Source organism: Erinaceus europaeus, chromosome 2 (assembly GCF_950295315.1).
Source record: "Erinaceus europaeus chromosome 2, mEriEur2.1, whole genome shotgun sequence".
Classification (NCBI taxonomy): Eukaryota; Metazoa; Chordata; class Mammalia; order Eulipotyphla; family Erinaceidae; genus Erinaceus; species Erinaceus europaeus.
In genome coordinates, this window is record NC_080163.1 from 139,053,652 (window position 1) to 139,068,294 (window position 14,643).

Below are 14,643 nucleotides of genomic sequence, written 5' to 3' on the forward strand. Positions count from 1 at the left end.
GAGGCTGCAATAGGTACTGTGTTGACTTCTCTCTCTCTTTTAATATTTTAAAAAGTATTTTTTTAATTTATTTTTATTTTTGAGAGATTCAGAGAGAGACACAGTGAGAAACACCAGAGCACTGCTCAGCTCTGGTTCATGGTGGTATGGGGGATTGAACCTGGGACTTCAGAGCCTCAGGCATGAGAGTTTCTTTATATAACTATTATGCTATCTACCCCCACTCCTGTGTTGACTTCTAAAGGCCTGGTGTCAGTGGCAAGTACACTGGGTACCATTCTGGGGAGACTCTGGGAATCCTTGAATTCGGAGGGAGGGCTCTATTTGTAGGTGAGGAATACAGAGTCTGGGGCCTCTGTGAAGAAAGGTCTTTAGTTTCTCAAGGAGAGACCTCTCCAGGTCTCAATCTCACCTGGAAATAGGGATAAGAAATATTGGCCACAGGGGATAGTAGATACATTAAATAAGGGAGAAAAAGATAAAGCAGCTTGCTCAATGTGGTTCGGCAAATGGTAGGCGGAGTCTTACTAATATTTAGACTTACTAATACTTAGCAATTTGCCTAAATTCAAATCCTGATGCCATTCTTTTCTTTTTTGGTGCCAGGGACTGAACCCAAGAGCCTCAAACATGCAAAGCATGTTTTCTAGCCCTAATGCCTCTGGCAAAACATTTAAGCTTCTGTAAGTCTGGGTTCCCTTATCTGAGAACACAGGCATGTGACGTGGTAATAGTTCATTCTTCACAGAGTTGTGAGGACACAGTAATTTACAAAGCATCTGCAGTGAGCTCAGCAGAGTAAGCACTCTGGGTGTGTGTTAGCTATCATCACTCTTCTGGAGTTTTGTTTTGTTTTTTATAGCAATGATCAACTCTAGCACTTGGTGGTTCTGGGGGACTGAACCTAGGACTTGGGAGCCTCAGGCACTGGATGGAGTGCTGCCTCTCATTGTGTGTTCTGAGAGGTTGTCTGGAGGCACAAGCAGGCAGATATAATCACTTATCCCTTTGATTTCAGGGTCAGGTGGTGGCTCACCTGGGTAAGCACACACATTGCCTTTATACCCTTGATTGAAAATGGAAGGTTGTCCTCTTCTATCAAATGCACAGCTTTGGGAAGGAGTCATATGAGCACTCATATGAGGGAGGAAGGCGACATCTGCCTAGTCTGCCAGATCAGCCAAATCAATGCTGGCGATCAGTGGGGTGACAGATGAACAGCTCGACAGTCCTCAGTCTCACTGCATGATGTGAGAAAGTCATGCCCTCTCCCTCTGACCTTCAGGTCTTTCCTCTGTACAGGAGTGCACCCAAACTAGAAAGGTTTCTGGTGGCCCATGTGAGAGTCCAAAGGCTCACATTAGTTTAATAAGTAGCATTTCGTGTTCTTGAGGAGACTATTACTTCTGTGGCCCTTAAGATGTGAGGGGATGTTTGGAGGGCCCTGGCATAGGACAGACATCCATCAAGTAGAGCTAGAACCCACCACACAGTTACCTACTTATTATAGTTTTATTTTCACCAGAGCACTGCTCAGTTCTGGCTTACAGTGGTATGGGGGATTGAACCTGGAATTCTGGAGCCGAAGGTGATAAAGTCTTTTTGTATAACTATTATGTTATCTCCCCAAGCACAAATTACCTTTCTCGTTGACCTCTGCTGTCCAGTAGACATCCGAGTCAAGTATGAGCTGGGCCTGGAAGGGAGAGGTGTGTGGTGGCAGGTCCTTGTCTGTGATGTTCAGCACTTGAGACACTGGGTTTTGGTTGCAGATGGTGATATGCTGGGGCTCAGGGACTGGGGCATGGTCGTTGATGTCGGTAAGTGTTAAGAGGAGGGTCCCCGTGCCGGTGGTTGGAGGGTTCCCTGTTCATAAGAACACATATGATATGATACCTTGCTTAGGTTGATGAATCAATTTTGTTGAGCTCCCTTATGACCCACCCACTCAGATGCATGGAGGGTTTTGCCAAGGTGAAACCTTTCTCTTTCTTCCCGTCTGTCTTTCTTTCAATCAGAGCACTGCCCAAATCTGGCTTCTGGTGGTGCTGGGGATTGAACCTGGTGATTCAGAGTCTCAGACATGAAAGTCTTTTGCATAACCATTATGCCATCTCCCCAGCCTAGAAGCTTTTTGTGCCTTACCTTTACTAGAGATCAAAACCACTGAGGGCACACACGTGAAAAGTAATCATTCTAGTATGTGTCTGGAGTAGACATTACTAGCTGGTGAGAGTACTGCTGCAGCCACTTCACACTATCACTACCTATCTATCACAGAGAGAAACCTACTGGGCATCTTAGGGTTAAAGAAGTGATTGCTGACCAGCTTTGGGAATGTTTCCTTCACAGCCCTGCTATGAACCCTCACATGCCTGGTAGGCTGTGGTTCTTTAAGAGTTGGGTAGAGGCAGTTAGGACACATGAGGACCCCTAGTCCTGTCAAGGGGTGATATCACTCATCAAACCTGATACTTTCCAGATGGCTCCCTTCAACTATAGAGGAAAAAACACAGGCCAGTGCAGGGTACAATGAATCACCAACCTGGGTTGAAAGGAATCTTCAGATATTTCCTAATTCTTGGATCTTAAGGAAATTGGCAGCCACCCTAGCACATTTTCTTCTTTTTTTAAAATTCCTTATTTATTTGATAGGACAGAGAGAAACTGAGAGGGAAGAGGGATAGAGAGAGACAGAGAGACACCTGCACCATTACTTCATTCTCATGAAGCTTTCCCCCTGAAAATGAGGGCCAGGGGCTTGAACCCAAGTCTGAGTACATTGTAACATGTGCACTAAACTAGATGTCCCACCGAGCCCCTCCTAGCGCTAGGCTTTAATTTTTATTTTACTTTAAAGATTTATCTCTATCAAGGAGAATCAGAGCATAACTCCAACAAAAGCAGCACTGGGGATTAACGCACACATCCAAATCCTGAGTTCCACCAGCAAGCCACCTCCTTGGCTATAAGCACCAGTCTTTTCATTTATTTATTTGTAGTGCCAAGGCCTCACACACATACAATTACACTGATCCATAGCCAGACTTTTTTTTTTTTCCTTTATTTCAGGGCTGGAGAAATAGCACAACGCAAAGACTTTCATGCCTGAGGTTCTGAGGTGTCAGGTTCAATCCCCAGTAGCACCATAAGCCAGAGCTGAATAGAGTTCACACTACTGGTCTACCTTTTATGGAGCTGCCCTTGGTGCTTTCCACATGTGTAGTGCTAGGGCTTGAATCTGGGTCTTTATTTCATGTAAAGTCATATGCTCTATCTACTAAATGAGCTATCTCTTGGCTTCAGCTTATTACTTCCAAAAAGTTTTATTTCCTACAAGATAGACTGTCATGTGAGAAAGAAGGAAAGAGAAAAGCCAGAGTACCATGATGTTGGGGAACAAACCAGGAAATTCAGACACGAGTCCTGCATTCTACTAGCTGAGCTATTTTCCAGGCTGCAAACACTGGTCTTTCGTACTATGTGCACTTAACCCGGTGTGCCACCACCCAACCCTCTTACACTGGTTTCTTTCTTTTTCTTTCTCTTTTTTTTTTTGCTTTCAGGGTTATAGCTGGGGCTCAGTGCCTGCACTATGAATCCACTGCTCCTGAAGGCCATCCCCCCCATTTTTGTTGTTCTTGTTGTTATTGCCACTGCTATTATTGTTGTTGGGACAGGACAGAGTGAAATTGAGAGGAGGGGAAGACAGAGAAGGACAGAAAGATAGATACCTGCAGACCTGCTTCACTGCTTGTGAAGCGATCCCCCTGCAGGTGGAGACCAGGGGCTTGAACCAGGATCCTGGCACCAGTCCTTGCACTTTGCACCATGTGAGCTCAACCCACTGCACTACCGCCCTGCCCCCACACTGGTCTTTTAAAGGACTTCTCTAGGGAGTCGGGTGGTAGCACAGCAGGTTAAGCACAGGTAGTGCAAAGCGCAAGGACTGGCATAAGGATCCCAGTTCAAGCCCCCCTCCCCGGGGGGGGGGGGTTGCTTCACAAGCAGTGAAGCAGTTCTGCAGCTATCTTTCTCTCCCTCTGTCTTCCCCTCCTCTCTCCATTTCTCTCTGTCCTATCTAACAATGACAACATCAATAACAACAACAATAATAACTACAACAATGAAACAACAATAATAATATATATGAATAATAGCAACAAATAAATATGAATAATAATATGAATAATAGCAACAAAAGGGAATAAATAAATAAATATTAAAAAAAGACTTCTCTATAGGGCCTGGTGGTGGCTCACTTGGTAAAGTGCACATGTTACCATGTGAAAAGACCTATCAAGTTCTCTATCCCTGCCATTGGGGGCAAGTTTCATGAGTGGTGAAGTTATGCTGCAGGTGCCTCTCCTTCTGTCTCTGTCTGCCTGTTTTTCTCTCTATATAAAAAGATGGCCTTCGGGAGTCGGGCGGTAGCGCAGCAGGTTAAGCACAGGCAGCGCAAAGTGCAAGGACCAGCATAAGAATCCCGGTTCAAGCCCCCGGCTCCCCACCTGCAGGGGAGTCGCTTCACAGGTGGTGAAGCAGGTCTGCAGGTGTCTGTCTTTCTCTCCGCCTCTCTGTCTTCCCCTCCTCTCTCCATTTCTCTCTGTCCTATCCTAACAACAATGACAATAACTGCAACAATAAAACAACAAGGGCAACAAAAGGGAATAAATAAATGAAATTAAAAAAAAAAAGATGGCCTTCGGGAATGGAGGGGTTGTACAGACACTGACTCCTAGTGATAGCCTTGGTGGCAAAAATACATAGCCTATCTAAAAGCCCCTTAATTTTTTTTCCCACTTTATTTGGGGGTTGGTGATGGTTAATAGTTTATAGAACAGCTAATGGCACATGGATACAACCTATCATTGCCTCATGGCAGGTGTGTCTACTAGATTCTCTCTCCCCCAACTATATTCTTGTCCATCATCATGCCCCAGAGTCCTTCTTCCCATCCCTTCTCCTCTTTTCCCAGAGCCCTTTGCTTCACCTTGTGTTTTCCTTTACTGCTAAAAGACCCTTTCAACCCTCCAGCCACAGAGATTACTAACACCTCTCATCAGCCCTGTTGTCTTATGGAAGGGGCTTGCTGTGTTTTGTGACCTAGGAACCAAAGGTGCCTGAATAAAGGGACTGGGAGGAGGCACTCACCATCGTCTGTGGCCAACACCATAACTTCATAGACGTTGTTCCTCACAAACTGCTCATCCTCCCTGTCCAAAACCCCTGCAACTATGACCTGCCCACTGTCTGGGTCCATCATCAGCCACTCAGCTGGGTCTTTCAGGATGTGGTAGCTGCAGAGGAGAAGTCAGGAAAAGTCACAAGGAGAAGAGTTGCCTCAGGGTGCCTTTATATGTAACAACACATCCCAACAAGACTAGTACACTGAGCTGTGTCTGAGTCTAGTGCCAAGTACCTGATCTTCTGATTGCCCCTGTCAGGGTCCTGAGCAGAGTAGGTACAGACAGGCTCCCCAACATCGATGTGCTCCTGGACCTCGATGACTTTGGAGGGCGGGACGAACACAGGAGGCTCATTCACATCATCCACAATGACCACAGCCATGGCTGTGGAGGTTGGGAGTTTCACCACAAACGGAACTTCATTGGTGACTTTGATGGACAGGGTGTACCGGCTTTTGGCCTCAAAATCTAAGCCCTGGGTGAAAAGAGGAAGAGTTGAGCAGCCATTCTCTGATGTCAGAGAAAAAGGGCCAGTGACGAGGGCCTTGAGGCTCCCACCAACAACTATGCTGCCTCTTTCCTGTCCTTATAAAGCTACCCACTGAGAAGAAACCCAGTGGGATTCCTCAGACTACCCCAAAAGCAACTAGACTAGATCCTAGATCACTGTTCCCAATGGGGTGTTAACACCCACTAGGCGACATTTTAGAAATTCACGGTGGTCTGGGAGGTGGCACAGTGGATAAGGCATTGAACTCTCAAGCATGAGGTTCTGAGTTCAATCTCCGGCAGCACATGTACCAGAGTGATGTCTGGTTCTTTCTCTCTCTCCTCCTCCTATCTTTCTCATAAATAAATAAAAAAAATATTTTTTAAAAATGGAAAAAAATTCACGGAGACATTTCTAGTTGTCATGATTGGGGATCACATAGCGGCATTTTAGATTTGAAGCACAGAAAGAGAAGTCTGCTGGGCTGGGAGATAGGCAGTCTAGGAAAGAAAGCAATTTCCCATGTGTGACACACCAGGTTCATGTCCTAGCACCATCAAGGAAGCTCTGTGAGTGGCAGAGCAGTGTTGTGGTGATCTCTTTTCTGTTTTTCCCTCTCTCTCAAAAAACAGATTTAAGAAGAATAGTCTACATGGAGGTATAGTGCATGCAGAGGTCCTGGGTTTCTTCCCTGGCATTAAATAAAGGGACTGTATCATGAATCAGGGGAAGCAGTACAACAGTAAAGCACCAGATTTGCATAACTAACGCTTCAAAGGCTACAAGTTCAATCACCACCAAACTATCAGGGCTAAACAATCCTCTGGTTTCATTCTCATTAAAATAAATAGATCTGGGGGTCGGGCGGTGGCGCAGTGGGTTAAGCACATGTGGCGCAAAGCGCAAGGACCGGCCTAAGGATCCCGGTTCGAGCCCCTGGCTCCCCACCTGCAGGGGAGTCGCTTCACAGGCGGTGAAGCAGGTCTGCAGGTGTCTATCTCTCTCTCCCCCTCTGTCTTCCCCTCCTCTCTCCATTTCTCGCCATCCTATCCAACAACAATGACATCAATAATAACTACAACAATAAAACAAGGACAACAAAAGGGAATAAATAAATTAAATAAATAGATCTTAAATAAAATAAAATAAAATAGATCTTCAGGGTTTGGGAAGATAGCATAATGGTTATGCAAAAGACTCATATGCCTGAGGCTCTAAAGTCTTCAATCCCCAGCATCACTGTTAGCCAGAGCTGAGCAGTGCTCTGGTCTCGGTCTCTATCTCTTCTCTTTCCATCCCTTTATTTCTGTGTGCCTCTCTCTCTAGATCTTTAAAAATACAGCCCAGGAGGTGGTGCAGTGGGTAAAGCACTGAACTGACAAGCATGAGGTCTTGAGCTTAGTCCCAAGCAATGCATGCACCAAAGTTATGCTCTGAGTCTCTTTCAACTCTTTTTTCTCATATTTTTTAAAAACTTATAGAAACAGGAACCATACCATATCCCATTTGATTTGCCAATATTCCCTTAGGCATTTATGAATCCACGGGTGTGAAAATCTGTTTATAGTTAGAGTCTAGAGCATGTTTTACATATAAACCACATTTTTGATGTGGTTTTAATATGTACTGAATTTTAAAGAACACAACTTCTGAGGGAAGCTTGTAATTTGATTTGTTCAGGACATTTCCATAAGTTGTTTATTTGTTCTTCTGAAAAGATATCAATACCACTTGTGGCATGAGTTGCCAGAGAAAAATCAAAGGTCCACAATATTTGAATAAATCTCTAAAAAGATGCAGGAAAATGTCCACTTTGTTGTGCTTTCTAGTATAGTTAGACTCAAAAGTTTATATATGGAAGTATTTTATTATCTGTAAGTTTTCTACATATTTCCCTTTTACATCCTTTCTATCTCTTTAGAAAGTCTGAGTTAGACAGATTATATAGCAGATAAATTTCATTTCACAGTATAAAAGGGCACTAGAAAGTATTTGATGTAAAAAGAAATAGCCTTTTTTTTTGGTCTCCAGGGTTATCGCTGGGGCTCCGTGTTGGAACTACAAATCTACTGCTCCTAGACACCATTTCCCCCATTTTATTAGACAGAGAGAAACTGAGAGGATAGGGGAGGTAGAGAGGGAGAGAGAAAGACAGAAATCTGCAGACGTGCTTTGCCACTTGTGAAGCCTCCTCCTGTAGGTGGGGAATAGGGGTTTGAACCTGGATCCTTCCACTTGTCCTTGTGCTTTGCACTATGTGCACTTAACCGGGTGTGCCATTGCCTAGCCTCCAAAAGGGAACAATCTTCAAAGTATTATATAAGACTGTTGGGGGGCCAGGTGGTGGCTTACCCTGTAGAGCATAAGTACTGCAATGTACATGGAACTAAGTTCAAGTACCCAATCCACACCTGCAGGCTCCACAAGCAGTGAAGCACTGTTATAAATCTCTCTTACTCTCCTTTCCTCTCATCTTTTAGTCTCTATACAAAAAAGGAGGAGAAAAAAAAAAAAAAAAAGAAAAGAAAAAAGGTCCAGGAGGTGGTGTAATGAGTGAGATTCTGGACTTAGAAGCATGAGGTCTCTGAGGTCCTTGGCATCCCATGTGTCCTCTCCCTCCCTCTCCCCTTCCTTGGAGAATAGGCCAAGGTAAGTGTCCGTGCAGGTGGTATTTCCTAGTCCTGAAGGCTGCAATCCTGCTGTTCCAGGGTGGCCCTGGTCTAAAGCCCAGTAGACTCACCTTCTTGGTTGTCAAGATGCCCTGGTTGCTCTCAGGGTGGGTGGTGATGGTGAAATGGTCCCCATCATCACCCCCCACAATGTGGTAGGTGGCATGCCACGCCGGTGAGTTGGGTAGGTCCAGATCAGTCACTGACAGCCTCAGCACCTCGTAGCCCACTGCGTTCTCAGGCACATGAGCTTCATACTGTGGGTATGGGGAGAACAGCACAGTAAGGGTGGAGAGAATGACTATCCTATTCTTCAGAGACTGCAAGCTCTCCATCTGGCCCTAAGAAGAGGCCCATTTGCCCATCCATAATCCATGTATCAGACTTGGGGAGGGGGGGTGAGGGGAAAGAGGGACAGGGCATCACAAGTGCAGAAGGCTTGGAAATCAGCCTCACAGCTGCTGGGACAGATCATAACTATTGTGGACCTACTTTCTTTCCTTAAACCCAGAAAGCAATGCCCCAGGCATCTCACTGATCTGAGTCCCAAGCCCATCACCCAACTAACTGAATGAGGAAGTAACAGGGGTGGGGTGAGCAGGACAAGCTGCCTAACTGCTCTGCAGTACTTTCCATGGACTTATTTTTACAAGTTCTAGGACAGGTGACAAAGAATGGGAAATCAGCTGCCTTGAACAAATGTCTCATCAGCCCTAGATCACGTTCAGCTATCTAAAGATGGAGGGGGTGGGTGTCGAAGTGGTTAGCACCAGGCCCTCTGGAGGTCTAGCCAGCATTCAGTAAAGTGGGCAGGTATAGGTGCAAGTGAAATTAAGTTCTCATAACATGACTCTTTAAAAAAATTTTTTACTATCTTTATTTATTGGAGACATTCAGAAATTAAAAGGGGATGGAGGGATAGAGAGGGTGAGAGACAGAAAGACACCTGCAGCACTGCTTCACCACTTGTGAAGCTTTCCCCCTGCAGGTGGGGGACTGGGGGCTCGAACCTGGATCCTTGTGCATTGTAACATGTGTGCTCAACCAGGTGCACCACCACCCAGCCCCAACAATGACTTTCATGTCAAACACTTATGAGACTGAGATTGTGTTAAAAGCTGCAGAGCTCAGAACTTAGCAGCAGGTGCTATCATGAACTCCATTTCACAGATGAGGACACAGAGGGGGCACAGAGAGGTTAGGTAATTTGATTACCATAAAGCTAGAGTGGTGGGACTGGGACTTGCAGAGAAGCAGGCAGAGGGATTACCTTTTGGGGGTCAAATATGGGAGGATTGTCATTGGCATCAAGGATTTCCACTATGGCCACTGCTGTGGTGGTGGAGCCATCTCCGTCCATGTCTGTAGCCTGGACGGTCAGTTTGTACTCAGGGATCCTCTGGGGAAAGAGAAAGATCAGTGTGAATTCAGTCTGAGTATCCTTAGCCTGGCCTCCTAGAGGCCAAGCCTTGAGTGTCAGTGGAGGAAGATGGATGTTTCTCCCTCTGGCAAGTGTCCTTGATGTCATAACCCACTGCTCACTCACGAGCAAAAACAGAAGCAGAGGGGACAGGGGGAACTATGGGCCCCAAGAGCTCTCCTAAGTTGAGGTGGGGGCAGGGGGGGGAGAGGAGACTGGGTACAGTGCCCTCAACCCTGGGCCCATATAGAATGGAAGCTTTGGGAAGGAGGGTAGATAGCATAATGGTTATCCAAACAGACTCTTGTGCCTGAGGCTCCAAAGTCCCAGGTTCAATCCCCTGCACCACCATAAGCCAGAGCTGAACAATGTTCTGGTTAAAAAATAAAATAAAATAAAATAAAATAAAATAAAATAAAATAAAAAGAATGGAAGCTTTGGGCAGAGATTTGGGTAAAGGAATTAATTAGGAAACAGGAGGCAACTTCAATATCCACAGAGTGAGCTCTACTTAGTGACACACAGGGGACAGATCTGGGGAATGTGCATGCTAAGTGTGCCGTTCTGAGAGGAAATGAGAAAATCTACAGAAAATAGCAACTGCCTGCATTTTACAGCTGCCTCCCTCCCCAGCCTTAGAAAGAACACTTGGCAAGGGGCCACCAGCCCCTGGGAGCTGTGAGACATCAGAATGGGAAAAGAGTAGCCACTCCCTCAGACTGACCTCCCGGTCCAGGCCGCTGGAGACAATGCTGATGGTGCCTGTCCTCCGGTGGATAGTGAACATGAGGTCGTGTGGGTCCTTTGGATCCTGGCTATGGATGGAGTAAGCTATCACCCCATTGTAGGTGCTGATGTCATCGTCCTCATCCGTGGCTGTCACCTGCATCACAGAAGTGCCTGCAGAGGGAAAAGGATGGGCGACTCTCCTTCCCTCACCAGCTCTAAATCCAGCCTTGGCTATCTATCCCTGGGGCTCTGAGAGGCTCCACTGGCTCATCGACTTGGACCCATTTTCCACCACATCCTTCCCCCTCACCTTTTTTTTTTTTGGTTTGGGAATCAGACTACCAGGGTTCCATACATGTAAAGCAGTGCCTACTTTACTACATCCTAGTCTGCTTTACATTTACTATACGCGGCTTTCTTTCCTTCTCTTTCTTTAAAGATTTATTTATGAAAGAAAGGAGATAAAGGGAGAGAACCAGAGCATCACTCTGATAACATGCAATACTAGAGATTGAACTCAGGACCTCCTGTCTGAGAGTCCAATACCTTATCTACTGTGTCACCTCTCAGGTTACTTCCTCTTTTTTCTTAGAAACATACACCTCAAAATCATTTTAGGTTCACTTAGAAAAACTACTTCCCACCCACCTCCCTCCTCTTTATAGGGAGGTGACATGGAAGGGAGAGAACAAGAGCATCAGTCTGGCAAATGAGATGCAGGGGATCAAACTCAGGTCCTCATGGTTCAATTCCAACATTTTATCTTTTATCCAATTGTTCCACCTCCAGGGTCCCTCCCATCCCTTAGCTGTGGCCATGAAACTAAATTCTGTCCCACAGGATAGACATCTTGGGGAGGTGCTAATCTGAATAGAGAGATACTTATTACTATTCTCATCCTTCCTCATCCTCCAGATGTAACAAATGCAGCACCAGAAGCCACCATGAGGGAATCTCAGGGATGAAGATAAACAGACAAGCCAGAAGACAGACAGAGCCTGGGTCTCTCATACTTTATAATACTACTGCAAGGGTTGGATAGGTTGAGGTAGAACAGCAAATTTGTATGTCTAAGGCCACTCATCCAATGCCTAGTACCATTACATGCCAGAGCTGAGCTGTGTTCTCGTCGTTTCCTATAAAAATAAATAAATCTTTTTATTTATTTATTCATTTTCCCTTTGTTTTTGCCCTTGTTTTTTTATTGTTGTAGTTATTATTGTTGTTGTTATTGATGTCTTTGTTATAGGATAGGATAGAGAGAAATGGAGAGAGGAGGGGGAGATAGAGAGGGAAGAGAAAGACACCTGCAGACCTGCTTCACCGCTTGTGAAACGACTCCCCTGCAGGTGGGGAGCCAGGGGCTTGAACCGGGATCCTCTCGCCGGTCATTGTGCTTTGCGCCACCTGCGCTTAACCGCTGTGCTACCGCCCGACTCCCAAAAATAAATAAATCTTAAAAAAAAAACAAAAAGATAAGCTCCCTAACAACCTAGGCTGAGCACTTCTAGATTTCCTGAATATAAAGAAAAAAGGTTCAATACTGATTCAGAAATATATTTTCCACTTTTTATTTTCCCTTTTGCTGCCCTTGTTGTCTTTCTTTCTTTCTTTTGTTGTTGTTGTTGTTCTTGATGTCATCGTTGTTGGATAGGACAGAGAGAAATGGAGAGAGGAGGGGAAGACAGAGAAGTGTCTCCCCTGCAGGTGGGGAGCCAGGGTCTTGAACTGGGATCCTTATGCCGGTCCTTGCACTTTGCGCCATGTGCGATTAACCCGCTGCGCTACCCCCGACTCCCTCCACTTTTTTTTTTTTAACCAAAACACTGCTCAACTGTGGCTTATGGTGGTGGGGGAGAGTCTTTTTGCATAACCATTATGCAGTCTACCCTCTGCCCATATTTTCCACTGTCCATAAACTCTGCTCTCCATCTAACAGTTCCAGTCTCTACTGCTTTCCCTGAAGCTGCCATTCACCACAGAAACTTGTATGGTGTGTACATAATATAAGACAACAACAAGCATTAGGAGGCTACTATCTAATCTTTAAAGTTATTTTGTTAGTGATAGTGCCAAGAATTGAACTCAGGTTTTTTACAGACAAAATATATACTTTACAGGGGTGTGTAGCATAACGGTTATGTAGACTTTCATGCCTGAGGCTCCAAAGTCCCAGGTTCAAGCCCCTACACCACCATAAGCCACAGCTGAGCTTTCTCTCCCTGTCTTCTTCCCCTTCTCTCTCCATTTTTCTCTGCCCTATCCAACAACGACAACATCTACAACAATAATAATAACTACAACAATAAAACAAGGGCAACAAATTATTAAAGGGAATAAATTATTAATTAATTTAAAAATGTACTTTACCACAGAGCTACATCCCTAGTCTTTCTTTTCTGCTTTGCTTTGTTTTTTTTTTTTATTTTGCAGAACCAAGGCTTCCTGAAACATGTGATTTTATTGCTCCAGGCAGTTTTTTCTTTCAGATAAGGTGTGGAAGGGGGAGGCCAGCACAACGGTTTATAAGACTTTCATGCCTGGGAGTCAGGCAGTAGCGCAACGGATTAAGCGCAGATGGTGCAAAGTGCAAGGACTGGCATAAGGATCCCGGTTGGAGCCCCTGGCTCCTCACCTGCAGAGGAGTTGCTTCACAAGTGGTGAAGCAGGTCTGCAGGTGTCTATCTTTCTCTCCTACCTCTCTGTCTTCCCCCTCCTCTCTGTCCTATCCAACAACAATGACATCAATAACAACAACAATAAAACAAGGGCAACAAAAGGGAATAAATAAATATTCAGAAAAAAACTTTCATGCTTGAGGCTCAAATGTCCTGCCATAAGCCAGAGTTGAGCACTGCACTCATAAAAATAAAATAAAATAAAATAAAATAAAATAAAATAAAATAAAATAAAACAAAACATTCAGATTCTTGAGTTCTATTGTAAGGTTATTCTACCTCCAGAGTTGTGGGAAAGATGGCAGAATGTGGGTTTTTAAGAAGCTCCCAAGTGATCTGATGCACAGTCAAGAAAATCAGATAAGGATGGTATGCATGACTTATAGAGCTTGGCATGACTTCCAGATGGTTCCAGAATTTGACTCAAGGCCAGGTGTGTGCCCAGTAGACTCATAGAATCCCTCTTTAGTCCTCTTACCAGGTAACATCCCCTCCAAAACGCTCCCTCTGAAGACATCCTGGGTGAACTTGGGCTTGTTGTCATTCTGATCTGTCACAATGATGGAGATATTCATAGGATCTTCCACTGAGGCCCCGTTCTCTGACACAGCATGGCCAAGGAGCTGTGGTTACACAAGTCTGGGGTCAGCGGGGTACTACACTCCCCAGCAAGCCCTGGAGTCCTGATCCACCTCAGTACTTGCCTCATACTTGGCAGTCTTCTCCCGGTCCAGTGGCTTATTCAGCAGCAGCCAACCTGTTTCCTTCTCTATGGAGAAGAAGCCCTCAGGAGGGCTATCTGCTCCAGGGCCAGTGATGCTATAGAAAATTCTGGTGCCACTATCCTTACTAGATTTGAGCTGGAAGTAAAAGAAAATGGCAACTGACAATGTGATAAACGCCTCATGACTGAGCAGAGGACTTAGTGGGGGTTGTATTGTTATATGGAAAACTGAGAAATGTTATGCATATATAAACTATTGTATTTACTGTCAACTGTAAAACGTTAGTCCCCCAATAAAGAAATTAAAAAAATAGTCTCATGATTGCAGCAAAGAATTCGCCATGGATTCAGGTGGACAGGCTCTGCCTACCAGAATCTACTTCCGTAAGAGCTTTCCTCTGCCCACTGGCAGGTACCTCATACTTAGACCTTTTGATGATGGTTCTTTGCAGCCACTCCTGGCTCCCAGGGAGAAGTCCCAGTCATACCTGAGTCAGCTTCAGTGGGTAGGGGCCTTTGCCATTCTCAGAGACAGAGATTGGTGGGACCACCCATTCTCTCTTGCGTCTTCGTAAGATACGTTTGGATGAAGAGATCTTCAATGTGTTCCTCTCCTGAAGGGAGAGAAAACTATTTAGCCCAAATGTGTGAAGAACTGAGAATACTCAATGTTCTGCAGTCTACAAGAGTTAAAGGTGAGAAGAGAACTCAGTGGGCTTATTGCAAGAGAAAAATTTGAAATTA

General features: G+C 45.0%; 1 protein-coding gene across 1 annotated transcript in view; it reads right to left on the minus strand.

Moving 5' to 3' along the window:
- CDH3 (cadherin 3) overlaps positions 1-14,643 on the minus strand; it is a 49,791-nt gene that overhangs the window by 8,346 nt on the left and 26,802 nt on the right. Inside the window, exons 4-12 of the mRNA XM_060185287.1 lie at positions 14,388-14,513; positions 13,880-14,035; positions 13,654-13,798; positions 10,493-10,668; positions 9,619-9,747; positions 8,420-8,605; positions 5,423-5,664; positions 5,155-5,300; positions 1,642-1,866 (exon numbers count right to left, since the gene is read on the minus strand). Of these exons, the coding sequence (XP_060041270.1) occupies positions 1,642-1,866; positions 5,155-5,300; positions 5,423-5,664; positions 8,420-8,605; positions 9,619-9,747; positions 10,493-10,668; positions 13,654-13,798; positions 13,880-14,035; positions 14,388-14,513 (1,531 nt within the window). The remainder of the gene's footprint in view (positions 1-1,641; positions 1,867-5,154; positions 5,301-5,422; positions 5,665-8,419; positions 8,606-9,618; positions 9,748-10,492; positions 10,669-13,653; positions 13,799-13,879; positions 14,036-14,387; positions 14,514-14,643) is intronic.